Raw genomic sequence first — 22242 nt, forward strand, 5'->3', positions numbered from 1 at the left:
TCCTGGGTGTGTTTGATGGGGACAGTGTAGAGGGAGGTTTACTCTGTATCTAACCCCGTGCTGTACCTGTCCTGGGAGTGTTTAATGGGGACAGTGTAGAGGGAGCTTTACTCTGTATCTAACCCCATGCTGTACCTGTCCTGGGTGTGTTTGATGGGGACAGTGTAGAGGGAGGTTTACTCTGTATCTAACCCCGTGCTGTACCTGTCCTGGGAGTGTTTGATGGGGACAGTGTAGAGGGAGCTTTACTCTGTATCTAACCCCGTGCTGTACCTGTCCTGGGAGTGTTTGATGGGGACAGTGTAGAGGGAGCTTTACTCTGTATCTAACCCCGTGCTGTATCTGTCCTGGGAGTGTTTGATGGGGACACTGTGGAGGGAGCTTTACTCTGTATCTAACCCCGTGCTGTACCTGTCCTGGGAGTGTTTGATGGGGACAGTGTGGAGGGAGCTTTACTCTGTATCTAACCCCGTGCTGTACCTGTCCTGGGAGCGTTTGATGGGGACAGTGTGGAGGGAGCTTTACTCTGTATCTAACCCCATGCTGTACCTGTCCTGTTATTTTGTTTGCTTTATCTGTGCTTGTTGCTTTTCCCAAAATTGTATCTGTTCACTTCCCAATGTTAAACTCAGTGTGCTATGTGTCTGTCTTTCCCCCATTCCACCAGCGTGTCTGCATCCACCTGAAGACGTGACTATTGCTTCACCTCATAGCTCGGACTGAACCTTTGCGTGCTCGTCCTGTATCACACTGTGTTTAGCTTGTCCGGCCTCCCCTACCCCGCCCTGTGCCAAGTGAACCATGGCCAACTCCGGTCCCAAGTACGGGCTCAGCCTGCAAGTGCAGAAGAAAATTGACCAGAAGTACGACCCAGAGTTGGAGGAGCGCCTGGTGGATTGGATCCTGCTGCAGTGTAACGAAAGGCACCCTGAGGGGCCGGAGCTCCAGCGCCCCGCTGCGCCTGGCAAGGCCGCTTTCCACCAGTGGCTGAAGGACGGCTCGGTGAGTCTGAGTGCTCCCCACTTCCGAGCACGGGTTTGGATTTTGGAGGTCGAGCTTCAAGTTTAACATTTGAGATTTGAGTTTGTATTTTATGCTTTGTGCTTTGAGTTTTGAGTTATGGTATGGAATTTGAGCATGGGATTGGAGTTTGGAGTTGGAGTTGGAGATTTGTGTTTGAGATTTGAGTTTGGGAGTTAAGACTTAGGAATTAGGGAGTGGGGATTTGAGGAAGTGGCGGTGTTGGGGGAGTGGCGGGTGGGGGAGTGCCGGTGGGGGTGTTGGGGGAGTGGCGGGTGGGGGTGTTGGGGGAGTGGCGGGTGGGGGTGTTGGGGGAGTGGCGAGTGGGGGTGCTGGGGGAGTGGCGGGTGGGGGTGCTGGGGGAGTGGCGGTGGGGGAGTGGCGGGTGGGGGTGTTGGGGGAGTGGCGGGTGGGGGTGTTGGGGGAGTGGCGGGTGGGGGTGTTGGGGGAGTGGGGGTGTTGGGGGAGTGGCGGGTGGGGGTGTTGGGGGAGTGGCGGGTGGGGGTGTTGGGGGAGTGGGGGTGTTGGGGGAGTGGCGGGTGGGGGTGTTGGGGGAGTGGCAGGTGGGGGTGTTGGGGGAGTGGCGGGTGGGGGTGTTGGGGGAGTGGCGGGTGGGGGAGTTGGGGGAGTGGCGGGAGGGGGAGTGGCAGGTGGGGGTGTTGGGGGAGTGGCGGGTGGGGGTGTTGTGGGAGTGGCGGGTGGGGGAGTTGGGGGAGTGGCGGGTGGGGGTGTTGGGGGCGTGGCGGGTGGGGGTGTTGGGGGAGCGGCGGGTGGGGGTGTTGGGGGAGTGGCGGGTGGGGGTGTTGGGGGCGTGGCGGGTGGGGGTGTTGGGGGAGCGGCGGGTGGGGGTGTTGGGGGAGCGGCGGGTGGGGGTGTTGGGGGAGCGGCGGGTGGGGGTGTTGGGGGAGCGGCGGGTGGGGGTGTTGGGGGAGCGGCGGGTGGGGGTGTTGGGGGAGCGGCGGGTGGGGTGTTGGGGGAGCGGCGGGTGGGGGTGTTGGGGGAGCGGCGGGTTGGGGTGTTGGGGGAGCGGCGGGTGGGGGTGTTGGGGGAGCGGCGGGTGGGGGTGTTGGGGGCGTGGTGTTGGGGGAGTGGCGGGTGGGGGTGTTGGGGGAGTGGCGGGTGGGGGTGTTGGGGGAGTGGCGGGTGGGGGTGTTGGGGGAGTGGCGGGTGGGGGTGTTGGGGAGTGGCGGGTGGGGGTGTTGGGGGAGTGGCGGGTGGGGGTGTTGGGGGAGTGGTGGGTGGGGGTGTTGGGGGAGTGGCGGGTGGGGGGTTGGGGGAGTGGCGGGTGGGGGAGTGGCGGGTGGGGGTGTTGGGGGAGTGGCGGGTGGGGGTGTTGGGGGAGTGGCGTGTGGGGGGTTGGGGGAGTGGCGGGTGGGGGTGTGGCGGGTGGGGGTGTTGGGGGAGTGGCGGGTGAGGGTGTTGGGGGAGTGGCGGGTGGGGGTGTTGGGGGAGTGGCGGGTGGGGGAGTTGGGGGAGTGGCGGGTGGGGGTGTTGGGGAGTGGCGGGTGGGGGAGTTGGGGGAGTGGCGGGTGGGGGAGTTGGGGGAGTGGCGGGTGGGGGAGTGGCGGGTGGGAGTGTTGGGGGAGCAGCGGGTGGGCGTGTTGGGGGAGTGGCGGGTGGGGGAGTGGCGGGTGGGGGTGTTGGGGGAGTGGCGGGTGGGGGGTTGGGGGAGTGGCGGGTGGGGGAATGGCGGGTGGGGGTGTTGGGGGAGTGGCGGGTGGGGGTGTTGGGGGAGTGGCGGGTGGGGGAGTTGGGGGAGTGGCGGGTGGGGGTGTTGGGGAGTGGCGGGTGGGGGAGTTGGGGGAGTGGCGGGTGGGGGAGTTGGGGGAGTGGCGGGAGGGGGAGTTGGGGGAGTGGCGGGTGGGGGAGTGGCGGGTGGGAGTGTTGGGGGAGCAGCGGGTGGGAGAGTTGGGGGAGTGGCGGGTGGGGGAGTGGCGTGTGGGAGTGTTGGGGGAGTGGCGGGTGGGGGTGTTGGGGGAATGGCGGGTGGGGGAGTTGGGGGAGTGGCGGGTGGGGGAGTTGGGGGAGTGGCAGGTGGGGGTGTTGGGGGAGTGGCGGGTGGGGGTGTTGGGGGAGTGGCGGGTGGGGGTGTTGGGGGAGTGGCGGGTGGGGGTGTTGGGGGAGTGGCGGGTGGGGGTGTTGGGGGAGTGGCGGGTGGGGTGTTGGGGGAGTGGCGGGTGGGGGTGTTGGGGGAGTGGCGGGTGGAGGAGTGGCGGGTGGGGGTGTTGGGGGAGTGGCGGGTGAGGGTGTTGGGGGAGTGGCGGGTGGGGGTGTTGGGGGAGTGGCGGGTGGGGGTGTTGGGGGAGTGGCCGGTGGGGGAGTTGTGGGTGTGGCGGGTGGGGGTGTTGGGGGAGTGGCCGGTGGGGGTGTTGGGGGAGTGGCCGGTGGGGGTGTTGGGGGAGTGGCCGGTGGGAGTGTTGGGGGAGTGGCGGGTGGGGGAGTTGGGGGAGTGGCGGGTGGGGGTGTTGGGGGAGTGGCGGGTGGGGGTGTTGGGGGAGTGGCGGGTGGAGGAGTGGCGGGTGGGGGTGTTGGGGGAGTGGCGGGTGAGGGTGTTGGGGGAGTGGCGGGTGGGGGTGTTGGGGGAGTGGCGGGTGGGGGTGTTGGGGGAGTGGCCGGTGGGGGAGTTGGGGGTGTGGCGGGTGGGGGTGTTGGGGGAGTGGCCGGTGGGGGTGTTGGGGGAGTGGCCGGTGGGGGTGTTGGGGGAGTGGCCGGTGGGAGTGTTGGGGGAGTGGCGGGTGGGGGAGTTGGGGGAGTGGGGAGTGGCGGGTGGGGTAGTTGGGGGAGTGGCGGGTGGGGGAGTTGGGGGAGTGGCAGTTGGGGGAGTGGCGGGTGGGGGAGTTGGGGGAGTGGCGGGTGGGGGAGTGGCGGGTGGGAGTGTTGGGGGAGTGGCGGGTGGGGGAGTGGCGGGAGGGGGTGTTGGGGGAGTGGCGGGTGGGGGGTGGCGGGTGGGGGTGTTGGGGGAGTGGCGGGTGTGAGTGTTGGGGGAGTGGCGGGTGGGGGAGTGGCGGATGGAGGTGTTGGGGGAGTGGCGGGTGGGGGTGTTGGGGGAGTGGCGGGTGGGGGAGTTGGGGGAGTGGCAGGTGGGGGTGTTGGGAGAGTGGCGGGTGGGGGAGTGGCGGGTGGGGGTGTTGGGGGAGTGGCGGGTGGGGGTGTTGGGGGAGTGGCGGGTGGGGGTGTTGGGGGAGTGGCGGGTGGGGGTGTTGGGGGAGTGGCGGGTGGGGGTGTTGGGGGAGTGGCGGGTGGGGGTGTTGGGGGAGTGGCGGGTGGGGGTGTTGGGGGAGTGGCGGGTGGGGGGTTGGGGGAGTGGCGGGTGGGGGTGTTGGGGGAGCGGCGGGTGGGGGTGTTGGGGGAGCGGCGGGTGGGGGTGTTGGGGGAGCGGCGGGTGGGGGTGTTGGGGGAGCGGCGGGTGGGGGTGTTGGGGGAGCGGCGGGTTGGGGTGTTGGGGGAGCGGCGGGTGTGGGTGTTGGGGGAGCGGCGGGTGGGGGTGTTGGGGGCGTGGTGTTGGGGGAGTGGCGGGTGGGGGTGTTGGGGGAGTGGCGGGTGGGGGTGTTGGGGGAGTGGCGGGTGGGGGTGTTGGGGAGTGGCGGGTGGGGGTGTTGGGGGAGTGGCGGGTGGGGGTGTTGGGGGAGTGGTGGGTGGGGGTGTTGGGGGAGTGGCGGGTGGGGGGTTGGGGGAGTGGCGGGTGGGGGAGTGGCGGGTGGGGGTGTTGGGGGAGTGGCGGGTGGGGGTGTTGGGGGAGTGGCGTGTGGGGGGTTGGGGGAGTGGCGTGTGGGGGGTTGGGGGAGTGGCGGGTGGGGGAGTGGCGGGTGGGGGTGTTGGGGGAGTGGCGGGTGGGGGTGTTGGGGGAGTGGCGGGTGGGGGTGTTGGGGGAGTGGCGGGTGGGGGAGTTGGGGGAGTGGCGGGTGGGGGTGTTGGGGAGTGGCGGGTGGGGGAGTTGGGGGAGTGGCGGGTGGGGGAGTTGGGGGAGTGGCGGGTCGGGGAGTGGCGGGTGGGAGTGTTGGGGGAGCAGCGGGTGGGCGTGTTGGGGGAGTGGCGGGTGGGGGAGTGGCGGGTGGGGGTGTTGGGGGAGTGGCGGGTGGGGGGTTGGGGGAGTGGCGGGTGGGGGAATGGCGGGTGGGGGTGTTGGGGGAGTGGCGGGTGGGGGTGTTGGGGGAGTGGCGGGTGGGGGAGTTGGAGGAGTGGCGGGTGGGGGTGTTGGGGAGTGGCGGTTGGGGGAGTGGCGGGTGGGGGAGTTGGGGGAGTGGCGGGAGGGGGAGTTGGGGGAGTGGCGGGTGGGGGAGTGGCGGGTGGGAGTGTTGGGGAAGCAGCGGGTGGGAGAGTTGGGGGAGTGGCGGGTGGGGGAGTGGCGTGTGGGAGTGTTGGGGGAGTGGCGGGTGGGGGTGTTGGGGGAATGGCGGGTGGGGGAGTTGGGGGAGTGGCGGGTGGGGGAGTTGGGGGAGTGGCAGGTGGGGGTGTTGGGGGAGTGGCGGGTGGGGGTGTTGGGGGAGTGGCGGGTGGGGGTGTTGGGGGAGTGGCGGGTGGGGGTGTTGGGGGAGTGGCGGGTGGGGGTGTTGGGGGAGTGGCGGGTGGGGTGTTGGGGGAGTGGCGGGTGGGGGTGTTGGGGGAGTGGCGGGTGGAGGAGTGGCGGGTGGGGTTGTTGGGGGAGTGGCGGGTGAGGGTGTTGGGGGAGTGGCGGGTGGGGGTGTTGGGGGAGTGGCGGGTGGGGGTGTTGGGGGAGTGGCCGGTGGGGGAGTTGGGGGTGTGGCGGGTGGGGGTGTTGGGGGAGTGGCCGGTGGGGGTGTTGGGGGAGTGGCCGGTGGGGGTGTTGGGGGAGTGGCCGGTGGGAGTGTTGGGGGAGTGGCGGGTGGGGGAGTTGGGGGAGTGGCGGGTGGGTGTGTTGGGGGAGTGGCGGGTGGGGGTGTTGGGGGAGTGGCGGGTGGAGGAGTGGCGGGTGGGGGTGTTGGGGGAGTGGCGGGTGAGGGTGTTGGGGGAGTGGCGGGTGGGGGTGTTGGGGGAGTGGCGGGTGGGGGTGTTGGGGGAGTGGCCGGTGGGGGAGTTGGGGGTGTGGCGGGTGGGGGTGTTGGGGGAGTGGCCGGTGGGGGTGTTGGGGGAGTGGCCGGTGGGGGTGTTGGGGGAGTGGCCGGTGGGAGTGTTGGGGGAGTGGCGGGTGGGGGAGTTGGGGGAGTGGGGAGTGGCGGGTGGGGTAGTTGGGGGAGTGGCGGGTGGGGGAGTTGGGGGAGTGGCGGGTGGGGGAGTGGCGGGTGGGAGTGTTGGGGGAGTGGCGGGTGGGGGAGTGGCGGGAGGGGGTGTTGGGGGAGTGGCGGGTGGGGGGTGGCGGGTGGGGGTGTTGGGGGAGTGGCGGGTGTGAGTGTTGGGGGAGTGGCGGGTGGGGGAGTGGCGGATGGAGGTGTTGGGGGAGTGGCGGGTGGGGGTGTTGGGGGAGTGGCGGGTGGGGGAGTTGGGGGAGTGGCAGGTGGGGGTGTTGGGAGAGTGGCGGGTGGGGGAGTGGCGGGTGGGGGTGTTGGGGGAGTGGCGGGTGGGGGTGTTGAGGGAGTGGCGGGTGGGGGTGTTGGGGGAGTGGCGGGTGGGGGTGTTGGGGGAGTGGCGGGTGGGGGTGTTGGGGGAGTGGCGGGTGGGGGTGTTGGGGGAGTGGCGGGTGGGGGGTTGGGGGAGTGGCGGGTGGGGGTGTTGGGAGAGTGGCGGGTGGGGGGTTGGGGGAGTGGCGGGTGGGGGTGGTGGGGGAGTGGCGGGTGGGGTAGTGGCGGGTGTGGGAGTGGCGGGTGGGGGTGTTGGGGGAGTGGCGGGTGGGGGTGTTGGGGGAGTGGCGGGTGGGGGTGTTGGGGGAGTGGCGGGTGGGGGAGTTGGGGGAGTGGCGGGTGGGGGTGTTGGGGGAGTGGCGGGTGGGGGAGTTGGGGGAGTGGCGGGTGGGGGAGTTGGGGGAGTGGCGGGTGGGGGTGTTGGGGGAGTGGCGGGTGGGGGTGTTGGGGGAGCGGCGGGTGGGGGTGTTGGGGGAGCGGCGGGTGGGGGTGTTGGAGGAGCGGCGGGTGGGGGAGTTGGGAGAGTGGCGGGTGGGGGAGTGGCGGGTGGGGGAGTTGGGGGAGTGGCGGGTGGGGGAGTGGCGGTTGGGGGAGTGGCGGGTGGGGGTGTTGGGGGAGTGGCGGGTGGGGGTATTGGGGGAGCGGCGGGTGGGGGTGTTGGGGGAGCGGCGGATGGGGGTGTTGGGGGAGCGGCGGGTGGGGGTGTTGGGGGAGTGGCGGGTGGGGGTGTTGGGGGAGTGGCGGGTTGGGGTGTTGGGGGCGTGGCGGGTGGGGGTGTTGGGGGAGTGGCGGGTGTGGGTGTTGGGGGAGTGGCGGGTGGGGGTGTTGGGGGAGTGGCGGGTGGAGGTGTTGAGGGAGTGGTGGTTGGGGTTGTTGGGGGAGTGGCGGGTGGGGGTGTTGGGGGAGTGGCGGGTGGGGGTGTTGGGGGAGTGGCGGGTGGGGGTGTTGGGGGAGTGGCGGGTGGGGGTGTTGGGGGAGTGGCGGGTGGGGGAGTGGCGGGTGGGGGTGTTGGGGGAGTGGCGGTTGGGGTGTTGGGGGAGTGGTGGGTGGGGATGTTGGGGGAGCGGCGGGTGGGGGTGTTGGGGGAGCGGCGGGTGGGGGTGTTGGGGGAGTGGCGGGTGGGGGTGTTGGGGGAGTGGCGGGTGGGGGTGTTGGGGGAGTGGCGGGTGGGGGTGTTGGGGGAGCGGCGGGTGGGGGTGTTGGGGGAGTGGCGGGTGGGGGTGTTGGGGGAGGGGCGGGTGGGGGTGTTGGGGGAGCGGCGGGTGGGGGTGTTGGGGGAGTGGCGGGTGGGGGAGTTTGGAGTGGGGGAATGGAGTGGGCATTTGAGTTTGGAATTCACTGATTTAGTTTAATGAGTTTAGATTAGAGTTTGCGAATGGATTTGCCTGGAGAGGGACATTGGAGGGGGGGGGGTGGGGCGGGGGGGGGGGGGTGGGGATGATTTAAGGAGGATTTGTGTTTGCCTGCTCTCCCTTTCTCTTTCTAATGTTCTCCACCTCTGCCCACCATCTCCCCACCTCCCCACCTCCCCGTCTCTCACCCCACCGCAGATCCTGTGCCACCTGATCAACAGCCTGAACCCCCCGGATAGACGCCCCATTAAGAAGATCAGTTCCTCGGAACGAGCATTCACTCAGATGGAGCAGATCTCCCAGTTCCTCAAGGCACTGACAGACTACGGTCTCACCACCACTGATCTCTTCCAGACTGTCGACTTGTGGGAAGGTGAGCATGTATATCTCCAGCTGGACAGAGACTGGGATCTTCCAGACCCTGGTGTCTGGGGCTCAGTCTCATTTGACTGACCTTCCGGTTACAAAAACAAGAGGAGGCCAGAGAGAGGATGAATGGTCTCCTCTTTTTGCTGTGTAACAGGCTCGAGAGGGTATGAATGGGCATTCTTGGTTCCTGCGTAACAGGTCCATGAGGGGCTGAGTGGCCACCTCCTGTCTGTGTGGCACAGGCTCGTGAGCAGCTGAACGGCCTCTTCTTGTTCCAGTGTAACAGCTTGAGATGGGGGTTGAATTACCTCCTTACGTTCCTGTGTAACACACCCAACAAGGGCTGAATGAGCATCCTTCTCTTCTCGTGCAACAGGCTCAAGAAGGGCTGAATGGCCTCCTCTTGCTCCTATGCAACAGGCTCGAGTGGGGTGGATGGCCTTTTCTTGTTTTGTACGACAGGGTTGAGATTCTGAATGTGCCCCTCCTGTAACCAGATGATGAGGGGATGAATGGCCTTCTCCTGTCCCTGTAAAACAGATCGGAGAGGGGCTGAATAATCTCCTTCTGTTCCTGTGCAACAGGTTTGAGGAGGGCTGAATGGCCTCCTCGCATTCCTGTGTGTTGTGGACAGGGAGAAAGCTACCATCTGTTATCAGTATGATTTGAAAAGAGTTGCATGTTTTTTTAACCCATAAGGGGATGGAGACAATCTGAACACCAGCAGCAAGGTTTTGTGGGTTTAAATAAAGGGGATTAGTTAACATAGAAACTAGAAGCAGGAGTAGGCCATTCAGCTCTTCGAGCCTGCTCCGCCATTCATTTTAATCATCGCTGATCATCGAATTCAATTTCCCCCTTTTCCCCATATCCCTTTAGCCCCAAGAAGTATATCTAATTTCTTCTTGAAATCAAACAATGTTTTGGCCTCAACTATTTTCTGTGGTAGTGAATTCCACACATTCACCACTCTCTGGGTGAAGAAATGTTTCCTCACCTCAGTTCTAAAAGGTTTACCCCTCATCCTCAACTATGACCCCTCATTCTGGACTCCCCCACCAATGGGAACATTCTTTCTGAATCTACCCTGTTAGAATTTTATAAGTTTCTATGAGATCCCCTCTCACTCTTCTAAACTCCAATGAATATAATTCTAACCGACTTAATCTCTCTTCATATGACTGACCTGCCATCCCAGGATTCAGCCTGGTAAATCTTCGCTGCACTCCCTCTATAGCAAGGACATCTTTCCTCAGATAAGGGCACCAAAACAGCACATAATATTCCAGATGTGGCCTCACCAATGCCCGATACAACTGCAGCAAAACATCCCTATCCCTCTACTCAAATCCTCACGCTATGACATACCATTTGCCTTCTTTACTGCCTGCAGCACCTGCGCGCTTACTTTCAATGACTGATGCAAAAGGACACCAAGGTCTTAGAACATAGAACATAGAAAAGCTACAGCACAAACAGGCCCTTCGGCCCACAAGTTGCGCCGAACAATTTCCTTACCTTCTCGGCTCATCTATAACCCTCTATCTTACTAACCTCCATGAACCTATCCAAAAGTCTCTTAAAAGACTCAATCGAATCCACTTCCACCACCACTACCGGCACCCACCACCCTCTGAGTGAAAAACTTACCCCTAACATCTCCTCTGTACCTACTCCCCAGCACCCTAAACCTGTGGCCTCGCGTGACAACCATTTCAGCCCTGGGTAAAAGCCTCTGAGAATCCACTCTACCAATACCTCTCAACATCTTATACACCTTGATCAGGTCACCTCTCATCCTTCACCTCTCCAAGGAGAATAGACCTAGCTCTCTCAACCTATCCTCATAAGGCATGCCACCTAATCCAGGCAACATCCTCGTAAATCTCCTCTCCACCCGTTCTATGGCTTCCACATCCTTTCTGTAATGAGGCGACCAGAACTGGGCACAGTACTCCAGGTGGGGTCTGACCAGGGTCCTATACAGCTGCAGCATTATCTCCCGATTTCTAAACTCAATTCCTCTATTGCTGAAGGCCAGTATTCCATACGCCTTCTTAACCACAGCCTCCACCTGCGACGCTGCTTTGAGCGTCCTATGTACCCGGACCCCAAGATCCCTCTGTTCTTCTACACTGCCAAGCGTCTTACCCTTAATATTATATTCTTCCATCCTATTCGACCTGCCAAAATGAACCACCACACACTTATCTGGGTTGAAGTCCATCTGCCACTTCTCCGCCCAGTCTTGCATCTTATCTATGTCTCGTTGCAACTGCTGACATCCCTCTACACTATCCACAACACCACCAACCTTTGTGTCATCAGGAAACTTGCCAACCCATCCCTCCACTTCCTCATCCAGGTCATTTATAAAAATCACAAAGAGCAAGGGTCCCAGAACAGATCCCTGGGGCACTCCACTGGTGACCGACCTCCACTCTGAAAAAGATCCATCTACAACCACTCTTTGCCTTCTGTGGGCAAGTCAGTTCTGAATCCACAAAGCAACGTCCCCTTGTATCCCATGCCCCTCACTTTCTCCATAAGCCTTGCATGGGGCACCTTATCAAACGCCTTGCTGAAATCCATATAAACCACATCTACCGCTCTTCCCCCGTCTAAGTGTCTAGTCACATCTTCAAGAAACTCAATCAGACTCGTAAGGCGTGACCTGCCTCGGACAAAGCCATGCTGGCTACTTCTGATCATACTATTCCTTTCCAAATGTTCATAAATCCTGCCTCTCAGGATCTTCTCCATCAACTTACCTCCCACTGAGGTTAGACTCACCGATCTATGATTTCCTGGGCTATCTCTTCTCCCTTTCTTGAATAACGGAACCACATCCGCCATCCTCCATAATCTATTACTTGAATGGTGTAATCCTCCTATTATTACTACCAAAGTGGATAACCTCACATTTATCCACTGCATCTGCCACGCGTATGCCCACACACTCAGCCTGTCCAAATCACGCTGAGGCATCTTTGCCTCCCCCTCACAGCTCACCCTTCCACCCAACTTTGTATCATCTGCAAATTTGGAGATAATACATCTAGTTCCCTCTTCCAAATCATTAATATATAATGTGAGCAGTTGGGGTCCTCGCACAGATCCCTGCGGAACCCCACTAGTCACTGACTGCCAATCAGAAAAAGACCCATTTATGCCAACTCTTTGCTTGCTATCTGCTCACCAGCTTTCTATCCATCTCAAGACATTACCTGCAATCCCATGTGCTTTAACTTCACACAGTAGTCTATTATGTGAGACAAAGAACAAAAGAACAAAGAACAATACAGCACAGGAACAGGCCCTTCGGCCCTCCAAGCCCGTGCCGCTCCCTGGTCCAACTAGACCTTGTCAAAAGCCTTCTGAAATTCTAAATAAACCACATCAACTGGTTCTCCTTGGTCAACTCTACTAGTTACATCCTCAAAAAAACTCCAATAGATTCAAAAAGCATGATTTCCCTTTTGTAAATCCATGCTGACTTTGACTGATTATACCACTGCCTTCCAAATGCTGAGTTATGGAATCCTTGATAATGGACTCCAGCAACTTCTCCAGTACGGACGTTAGGCTCACTGGTCTATAGTTCCCTGTTTTCTCTCTATCTCCCTTTTTGAATAGCGGGCTTACATTATCTACCCTCCAATCTGTAGTGACTATTCCAGAGTTCAAAGAATTTAGGTAAATGACCACCATTGGATCTACTATTTCCAGGGCCATTTCCTGAAGTACTCTGGGATGAAGATTACCAGGACCTGGAGATTTATCCACCTTCAATCGCATCAATTTCCCCAAAACTATTTCTCTACTAATGCTGATTTCCTTCAGCTCCTCACTAAAACATGTTTCTCTCAGCACTCCTGGTACATTATTCATGTCTTCCTTTGTGAAGACTGAAGCAAAGTACAAGTTTAATTCCTCAGCCGTTTATTTGTTCCCTGTTATGAATTCCTCTGTTTCTGACTGTAACGGACTTAAATTCATTTTTGTCAATCTTTTTCTCTTTACGTACCTATAGGAACTTTTACAGTCAGTTTTTATGTTCCCCGCTAGCTTACTTCCATACTTTTTTCCCTTCTTAATCAATCCCTCGGTCCTCCTTCGCTGAATTTTAAACTGCTCCCAATCCTCAGGCCTATTGCTTTTCCTCGCCAATTTGTAGGCTTCTTCCTTGTATCTGATACTATCTCTAATTTCCCTTGTAAGCCATGGCTTGGCCACAATTCCCTTATTATTCACACACACACACACACACATGTGCATATATGTGCAAACAAGGAAAATACAGTTAAAGAGAATGGTGCACCTTTATATAATTTCTAAACAAAGGGAATAGTCTGTAATTCACATGTTTGGCAGGCCCTGTCAAACAAATGTTACAGGCCTGGTGAAGGCCATTTCACTTCCAAAGTGTAGTCAGGCAAATTCAGTAGCCAAAGTCGCATTTCAAGGCCATTCCAGGAGTCCCACGAAGGGACGAGACTTTCTGCAGATCACAAAATGGCGGGAGGCCAGTTTGCTGTACTGGTCCGCACCGAAAACAAAACAAGCTTCAAGACATGAGAACTAGGAGCAGGAGCAGGCCATTCCGCCCCTTGAGCAGTTCAATACCATCATGGCTGATCTCATCTCGGCCTCACCTCCAGCTTCCTGTCGCTCCGCCTAACCCTTCATCCCGCTGCCAATTAAAAACCTATCTATATCCTCCTTATATTTGTTCGGTGTTCCAGTGTCCACCGCACTCTGGGGTGGAGAATTCCACAGATTTACCACCCTTTGAGTGGAGCAATTCCTCCTCATTTCTGTTTCAAATCTGAGTTATGAGTAGGACATAGCTCTACAGGGCATGACATGTGTAGCAGGCTCGAGAGGGTCTGAATGGGCCTCATCCTGTTCCTGTGTAACAGGTTCAGAAGGGGCTGAATGGCTGACGATTCCTGTGTAACAGGCTCGAGAAAGGCTGTATTGGCTCTTCCTGATCCTGTGTACTAGGCTAGAGAGTGGACCAAATGCCCTCTTCTCTTCATGTGCAATAGGCTCCATAGAGGGCTGAATGGCCTCCTCCTGTTCCTGTGTAACAGGTTCAGAAGGGGCTGAATGGTCTCCTGTCCCAATGTAACAGCCTATAAAGGGGTTGAATAGACTCCTATTCATATGTAACAGGCTCAAGGGGAAGGCTGAATGGCCTCCTCCTGTTCCTGTGTAACAGGCTCAAGAGGGCTTTAATGGCCAGCTATTCATGTCTAACAGGCTCAAGAGGGGCTGAATGGCCTCCTGTTCCTGTGGAACAGGCTCGATTGGGGCTGAATGATCTCTTGTTTGAGTGGAACAGGCTCAGTTGAGGCTGAATGGCCTCCTGTTCCTGTGGAACAGGCTCGTTTGGGGCTGAATAGAGTCAGAGTTATAGAGGTTTACAGCATGGAAACAGGCCCTTTGGCCCAATGTGTCCATGCCGCGCATTTTTTTAAACCCCTAAGCTAATTCCAATTGCCCACATTTGGCCCATATCCCTCTGTACCCATCTTACCCATGTAACTATCTAAATGCTTTTTAATAGACAAAATTGTCCCCGCCTCTACTACTACCTCTGGCAGCTTGTTCCAGGCACTCACCGCCCTCTGTGTGAAAAAATTGCCCTTCTGGACACTTTTGTATCTCTCCCCTCTCACCTTAAACCTATGCCCTCTAGTTTTAGACTTCCCTACCTTTGGGAAAAGATAATGACTATCTCGCTGATCTGTGCCCCTCATTATTTTATAGACCTCTATAAGATCACCCCTCAGCCTCCTACGCTCCAGAGAAAAAAGTCCCAGTCTATCCAGCCTCTCCTTATAACTCAAACCATCAAGTCCCGGTAGCATTCTAGTAAATCTTTTCTGCACTCTTTCTAGTTTAATAATATCCTTTCATATAATAGGGTGACCAGAACTGTATACAGTATTCCAAGTGTGGCCTTACCAGTGTCTTGTACAACTTCAACAAGATATCCCAACTCCTGTATTCAATGTTCTGACCGATGAAACAAGCATGCTGAATGTCTTCTTCACCACTCTGTCCACCTGTGACTCCACTTTCAAGGAGCTATGAACCTGTACCCCTCGCTCTCTTTGTTTTGTAACTCTCCCCAATGCCCTACCGTTAACTGAGTAAGTCCTGCCCTGCTTCAATGTACCAAAATGCATCACCTCGCATTTGTCTAAATTAAACTCCATTTGCCATTCATCAGCCCATTGGCCCAATTGATCAAGATCCCGTTGCAACTGGAGATAACTTTCTTCAGTATCCACTATGCCACCAATCTTAGTGTCATCTGCAAACTTACTAACCATGCCTCCTATATTCGCATCCAAATCATTAATATAAATGACAAATAACAGTGGACCCAACACTGATCCCTGAGGCACACCTCTGGTCACAGGCCTCCAGTTTGAAAAACAACCCTCTGCAACCACCCTCTGGTTTCTGTCAAGAAGCCAATTTTGTATCCATTTAGATACCTCACCCTGGATCCCGTGAGATTTAATCTTATGCAACAACCTACCATGCTGTACCTTGCCAAAGGCCTTGCTAAAGTCCATGTAGACAACATCAACTGCACTGTCCTCATCTACTTTCGTGGTTACCCCTTCAAAAAACTCAATCCAATTTGTGAGACATGATTTTCCACTCACAAAGCCATGCTGACTGTCCCTCATAGAAATCATAGAAACCTTACAGTACAGAAAGAGGCCATTCGGCCTATCGAGTCTGCACCGACCACAATCCCACCCAGGCCCTACCCCCATATCCCTACATATTTTGCCCACTAACCCCTCTAACCCACGCATCTCAGGACACTAAGGGCAATTTTTAGCATGGCCAATCAACCTAATCCGCACATCTTTGGACTGTGGGAGGAAACCGGAGCACCCGGAGGAAACCCACGCAGACAACAAAGAACAAAGAACAATACAGCACAGGAACAGGCCCTTCGGCCCTCCAAGCCCGCGCCGCTCCCCGGTCCAGGATTGAATCCTGAATCCAGGATCCCCGCCCAATTTTCCAGCCTATCTACATACCAATATCCTATCCACCGAGCTGTCCCTCACAGCTACGATGCTTTGTTCATCACAACCTATTAACTCACCCCCACCCCCCCATTCCAGACCATGTGATCTCCAGGGAGAGGCGAAAACCCAGAGTGAAAACCCCAGGGCCAATATGGGGAAAAAAAAATCTGGGAAATTCCTCTCCGACCCCCTGAGGCGATCGAAACGAGTCCAGGAGATCACAATGGCCCTGGTCGGAAAATGCTTCCCAACCACGAGGGGAATGTGCAAACTCCACACAGACAGTGACCCAAGCCAGGAATCAAACCCAGGTCCCTGGAGCTATGAAGCAGCAGTGCTAACCACTGTGCTACCGTGCCGTCCCTAATCAATCCTTGCGTTTCTAAGTGCCTGTAGATCCTGTCTCTCAAAATACCTTCCAACAACTTACCCACCACAGATGTGAGGCTCACTGGCCTGTAGTTCCCAGGCTTTTCCCTGCAGCCCTTTTTAAACAAAGGCACCCTTGACAATCGATGATTCAAATATCTCTGCTAGGGGACCCACAATTTGCTCCCTAGCCTCCCACAATGTCCTGGGATATACTTCATCAGGCCCCGGCGATTTAGCTACCTTGATGCGCTTTAAGACTTCCAGCACCTCCTTCTCTGTAATATGTACACTCCTCAAGACATCACTATTTATTTCCCCAAGTTCCCTAACATCCTCCTGTTCCTGTGGAATAGGCTTGATTGGGGCTGAATGGCCTCCTGGTCCAGTGGAACAGGCACAAGGAGGGTGACCCCCACTTTTCGAGCATCAGTAACAGAAGGAAATGATGGTCCCCTCTTCTTTTTGCAGCTAAAAATTTAGCAGCTGTCCAGCAGTCGCTGATGGCACTCGGAGGCATATCAATCGCAAAAAACGATGGCTTCTTTCGAGGAGATCCAAGTTGGTTCCCACGGTGAGTCTCTGAAATTTCAGAGTGTAAGGGACCTGTCCTGGGAGTGTTTGATGGGGTCAGTGTAGAGGGAGATTTACTCTGTATCTAACCCCGTGCTGTACCTGTCCTGGGAGTGTTTGATGGGGACAGTGTAGAGGGAGATTTACTCTGTATCTAACCCTGTGCTGTACCTGTCCTGGGAGTGTTTGATGGGGACAGTGTAGAGGGAGCTTTACTCTGTATCTAACCCCGTGCTGTACCTGTCCTGGGAGTGTTTTTTGGGGACAGTGTAGGGGGAACTTTACTCTGTATCTAACCCCGTGCTGTATCTGCCCTGGGAGTGTTTGATGGGGACAGTGTACAGGGAGCTTTACTCTGTATCTAACCCCGTGCTGTACCTGTCCTGGGAGTGTTTGATGGGGACAATGTAGAGGGAGCTTTACTCTGTATCTAACCCCGTGCTGTATCTGCCCTGGGAGTGTTTGATGGGGACAGTGTACAGGGAGCTTTACTCTGTATCTAACCCCGTGCTGTATCTGCCCTGGGAGTGTTTGATGGGGACAGTGCAGAGGGAGATTTACTCTGTATCTAACCCTGTGCTGTACCTGTCCTGGGAGTGTTTGATGGGGACTGTGTAGAGGGAGATTTACTCTGTATCTAACCCCGTGCTGTACCTGTCCTGGGAGTGTTTGATGGGGACAGTGTAGAGGGAGATTTACTCTGTATCCCAGCCCATGCTGTCCCTGTACTGGGAGTGTTTGATGGGGACAGTGTAGAGGGAGATTTACTCTGTATCTAACCCCGTGCTGTACCTGTCCTGGGAGTGTTTGATGGGGACAGTGTAGAGGGAGATTTACTCTGTATCCCAGCCCATGCTGTCCCTGTACTGGGAGTGTTTGATGGGGACAGTGTAGAGGGAGATTTACTCTGTATCTAACCCCGTGCTGTACCTATCCTGGGAGTGTTTGATGGGGACACTGTAGAGGGAGCTTTACTCTGTATCTAACCCCGTGCTGTACCTGTCCTGGGAGTGTTTGATGGGGACAGTGTGGGGGGAGCTTTACTCTGTATCTAACCCTGTGCTGTACCTGTCCTGGGAGTGTTTGATGGGGACAGTGTAGAGGGAGCTTTACTCTGTATCTAACCCCATGCTGTACCTGTCCTGGGAGTGTTTGATCGGGACAGTGTAGAGGGAGATTTACTCTGTATCTAACCCCGTGCTGTACCTGCCCTGGGAGTGTTTGATGGGGACAGTGTAGAGGGAGATTTACTCTGTATCTAACCCCGTGCTGTACCTGTCCTGGGAGTGTTTGATGGGGACAGTGTAGAGGGAGATTTACTCTGTATCTAACCCCATGCTGTACCTGTCCTGGGAGTGTTTGATGGGGACAGTGTAGAGGGAGCTTTACTCTGTATCTAACCCCATGCTGTACCTGTCCTGGGAGTGTTTGATGGGGGACGGTGTAGAGGGGAGAGCTTTACTCTGTATCTAACCCCGTGCTGTACCTGTCCTGGGAGTGTTTGATGGGGACAGTGTAGAGGGGAGAGCTTTACTCTGTATCGAACCCCGTGCTGTACCTGTCCTGGGAGTGTTTGATGGGGACAGTGTAGAGGGAGCTTGACTCTGTATCTAACCCCGTGCTGTACCTGTCCTGGGAGTGTTTGATGGGGACAGTGTAGAGGGAGCTTTACTCTGTATCTAACCCCGTGCTGTACCTGTCCTGGGAGTGTTTGATGGGGACAGTGTAGAGGGAGCTTTACTCTGTATCTAGCCCCGTGCTGTACCTGTCCTGGGAGTGTTTGATGGGGACAGTGTGGGGGGAGCTTTACTCTGTATCTAACCCTGTGCTGTACCTGTCCTGGGAGTGTTTGATGGGCACAATGTAGAGGGAGCTTTACTCTGTATCTAACCCCATGCTGTACCTGTCCTGGGAGTGTTTGATCGGGACAGTGTAGAGGGAGATTTACTCTGTATCTAACCCCATGCTGTACCTGTCCTGGGAGTGTTTGATTGGGACAGTGTAGAGGGAGCTTTACTCTGTATCTAACCCCATGCTGTACCTGTCCTGGGAGTGTTTGATGGGGGACGGTGTAGAGGGGAGAGCTTTACTCTGTATCTAACCCCGTGCTGTACCTGTCCTGGGAGTGTTTGATGGGGACAGTGTAGAGGGAGCTTTACTCTGTATCTAACCCCGTGCTGTACCTGTCCTGGGAGTGTTTGATGGGGACAGTGTAGAGGGAGCTTTACTCTGTATCTAACCCCGTGCTGTACCTGTCCTGGGAGTGTTTGATGGGGACAGTGTAGAGGGAGCTTTACTCTGTATCTAACCCCGTGCTGTACCTGTCCTGGGAGTGTTTGATGGGGACAGTGTGGGGGGAGCTTTACTCTGTATCTAACCCTGTGCTGTACCTGTCCTGGGAGTGTTTGATGGGGACAGTGTAGAGGGAGCTTTACTCTGTATCTAACCCCATGCTGTACCTGTCCTGGGAGTGTTTGATCGGGACAGTGTAGAGGGAGATTTACTCTGTATCTAACCCCGTGCTGTACCTGCCCTGGGAGTGTTTGATGGGGACAGTGTAGAGGGAGATTTACTCTGTATCTAACCCCGTGCTGTACCTGTCCTGGGAGTGTTTGATGGGGACAGTGTAGAGGGAGATTTACTCTGTATCTTACCCCATGCTGTACCTGTCCTGGGAGTGTTTGATGGGGACAGTGTAGAGGGAGCTTTACTCTGTATCTAACCCCGTGCTGTACCTGTCCTGGGAGTGTTTGATGGGGACAGTGTAGAGGGGAGAGCTTTACTCTGTATCTAACCCCGTGCTGTACCTGTCCTGGGAGTGTTTGATGGGGACAGTGTAGAGGGAGCTTTACTCTGTATCTAACCCCATGCTGTACCTGTCCTGGGAGTGTTTGATGGGGGACGGTGTAGAGGGGAGAGCTTTACTCTGTATCTAACCCCGTGCTGTACCTGTCCTGGGAGTGTTTGATGGGGACAGTGTAGAGGGGAGAGCTTTACTCTGTATCGAACCCCGTGCTGTACCTGTCCTGGGAGTGTTTGATGGGGACAGTGTAGAGGGAGCTTTACTCTGTATCTAACCCCGTGCTGTACCTGTCCTGGGAGTGTTTGATGGGGACAGTGTAGAGGGAGCTTTACTCTGTATCTAACCCCGTGCTGTACCTGTCCTGGGAGTGTTTGATGGGGACAGTGTAGAGGGAGCTTTACTCTGTATCTAGCCCCGTGCTGTACCTGTCCTGGGAGTGTTTGATGGGGACAGTGTGGGGGGAGCTTTACTCTGTATCTAACCCTGTGCTGTACCTGTCCTGGGAGTGTTTGATGGGCACAATGTAGAGGGAGCTTTACTCTGTATCTAACCCCATGCTGTACCTGTCCTGGGAGTGTTTGATCGGGACAGTGTAGAGGGAGATTTACTCTGTATCTAACCCCATGCTGTACCTGTCCTGGGAGTGTTTGATTGGGACAGTGTAGAGGGAGCTTTACTCTGTATCTAACCCCATGCTGTACCTGTCCTGGGAGTGTTTGATGGGGGACGGTGTAGAGGGGAGAGCTTTACTCTGTATCTAACCCCGTGCTGTACCTGTCCTGGGAGTGTTTGATGGGGACAGTGTAGAGGGAGCTTTACTCTGTATCTAACCCCGTGCTGTACCTGTCCTGGGAGTGTTTGATGGGGACAGTGTAGAGGGAGCTTTACTCTGTATCTAACCCCGTGCTGTACCTGTCCTGGGAGTGTTTGATGGGGACAGTGTAGAGGGAGCTTTACTCTGTATCTAACCCCGTGCTGTACCTGTCCTGGGAGTGTTTGATGGGGACAGTGTGGGGGGAGCTTTACTCTGTATCTAACCCTGTGCTGTACCTGTCCTGGGAGTGTTTGATGGGGACAGTGTAGAGGGAGCTTTACTCTGTATCTAACCCCATGCTGTACCTGTCCTGGGAGTGTTTGATCGGGACAGTGTAGAGGGAGATTTACTCTGTATCTAACCCCGTGCTGTACCTGCCCTGGGAGTGTTTGATGGGGACAGTGTAGAGGGAGATTTACTCTGTATCTAACCCCGTGCTGTACCTGTCCTGGGAGTGTTTGATGGGGACAGTGTAGAGGGAGATTTACTCTGTATCTTACCCCATGCTGTACCTGTCCTGGGAGTGTTTGATGGGGACAGTGTAGAGGGAGCTTTACTCTGTATCTAACCCCGTGCTGTACCTGTCCTGGGAGTGTTTGATGGGGACAGTGTAGAGGGGAGAGCTTTACTCTGTATCTAACCCCGTGCTGTACCTGTCCTGGGAGTGTTTGATGGGGACAGTGTAGAGGGAGCTTTACACTGCATCTAACCCCGTGCTGTACCTGTCCTGGGAGTGTTTGATGGGGACAGTGTAGAGGGAGCTTTACACTGTATCTAACACCGTGCTGTACCTGTCCTGGGAGTGTTTGATGGGGACAGTGTAGAGGGCGCTTTACTCTGCATCTAACCCCGTGCTGTACCTGTCGTGGGAGTGTTTGATGGGGACAGTGTAGAGGGAGATTTACTCTGTATCTAACCCCGTGCTGTACCTGTCCTGGGAGTGTTTGATGGGGACAGTGTAGAGGGAGATTTACTCTGTATCTCACCCTGTGCTGTACCTGTCCTGGGTGTGTTTGATGGGGACAGTGTAGAGGGAGCTTTATTCTGTATCTAACCCCGTGCTGTACCTGTCCTGGGAGTGTTTGATGGGGACAGTGTAGGGGGAACTTTACTCTGTATCTAACCCCGTGCTGTATCTGCCCTGGGAGTGTTTGATGGGGACAGTGTACAGGGAGCTTTACTCTGTATCTAACCCCGTGCTGTACCTGTCCTGGGAGTGTTTGATGGGGACAGTGTAGAGGGAGCTTTACTCTGTATCTAACCCCGTGCTGTACCTGTCCTGGGAGTGTTTGATGGGGACAGTGTAGAGGGAGCTTTACTCTGTATCTACCCCCGTGCTGTATCTGCCCTGGGAGTGTTTGATGGGCACAGTGTACAGGGAGCTTTACTCTGTATCTAACCCCGTGCTGTATCTGCCCTGGGAGTGTTTGATGGGGACAGTGCAGAGGGAGATTTACTCTGTATCTAACCCCGTGCTGTACCTGTTCTGGGAGTGTTTGATGGGGACTGTGTAGAGGGAGATTTACTCTGTATCTAACCCCGTGCTGTACCTGTCCTGGGAGTGTTTGATGGGGACAGTGTAGAGGGAGCTTTACTCTGTATCTAACCCTGTGCTGTACCTGTCCTGGGAGTGTTTGATGGGGACAGTGTAGACGGGGTTTCACTCTGAACCAGGTGGATTGGTCAGGGTTGGAAATTGAATGTGATGCCTCAGTGTGCCAAATAGCCAACTGGATGTCCTGCAGTCTCTGGTGTATTTGCAGCGGGGTGCTGGGGGCTGCAGTGAGAGAGAGAGGTGTGTGAGGGTCAGGGAAAGATATCGGACATTGTCTTTCAGCACTTGACTCACTGTCACTTTGGACTTGTCAACCAGGAAAGCTGCGCAGAACCCCCGCGCCTTCACCAATGAACAGATGCGACAGGGGCAATCCATCATCGGGCTGCAGATGGGAACGAATCAGGGAGCCTCGCAGGCCGGGATGACCCCCTCCGGATTGGGCCGGCAGATCATGAGACCCTCGAGGTGACCGCCACCGTGTCCACAACAACAACAACTGAGTGGTTTGTGGGTGGCTGATGGCAGTCAGTATTCTCATTAAAGAAAAACCCAGTGTTCAGTCTGTGCGCCTGTGATTGATTCCCATCCAGGAAAACCTGAAAGTGATCGAGCAGGTATCTGATCAGCTGGAACTCAGATGTGGGAATAAACAGTCAGTGAACAGATATCTCCCTGAGAGAGAGGGACTGAGAGACACCAGTCAGTGTACAGATATCTCCCTGAGAGAGAGGGACTGAGAGACACCAGTCAGTGTACAGATATCTCCCTGAGAGAGAGGGACTGAGAGACATCAGTCAGTGTACA

The 22242-nt window shown here is 56.8% G+C and overlaps 1 protein-coding gene across 1 annotated transcript; it reads left to right on the forward strand.

Moving 5' to 3' along the window:
• The first annotated feature begins 254 nt into the window (after positions 1-254).
• On the forward strand, positions 255-21997 carry LOC144487385 (transgelin-3-like). The gene is made up of 4 exons (XM_078205473.1): positions 255-1002; positions 8087-8261; positions 16162-16264; positions 21754-21997. Exons 1-4 carry the CDS (start codon positions 802-804, stop codon positions 21905-21907), a joined length of 633 nt encoding a protein of 210 aa, XP_078061599.1. The 5' UTR covers positions 255-801; the 3' UTR covers positions 21908-21997.
• The last annotated feature ends 245 nt before the right edge of the window (positions 21998-22242 follow it).

Source organism: Mustelus asterias, unplaced genomic scaffold (genome assembly GCF_964213995.1).
Source record: "Mustelus asterias unplaced genomic scaffold, sMusAst1.hap1.1 HAP1_SCAFFOLD_764, whole genome shotgun sequence".
In the NCBI taxonomy this organism is placed as follows: domain Eukaryota; kingdom Metazoa; phylum Chordata; class Chondrichthyes; order Carcharhiniformes; family Triakidae; genus Mustelus; species Mustelus asterias.

Excerpts from the sequence above, each read along its gene's own strand:
- LOC144487385 (XM_078205473.1), top strand. The coding sequence starts at position 802 with ATGGCCAACTCCGGTCCCAAGTACGGGCTCAGCCTGCAAGTGCAGAAG. Across the intron at positions 8,262-16,161 it reads GACTGTCGACTTGTGGGAAG|CTAAAAATTTAGCAGCTGTC; the intron begins GTGAGCATGTAT and ends TTCTTTTTGCAG. Across the intron at positions 16,265-21,753 it reads GATCCAAGTTGGTTCCCACG|GAAAGCTGCGCAGAACCCCC; the intron begins GTGAGTCTCTGA and ends CTTGTCAACCAG.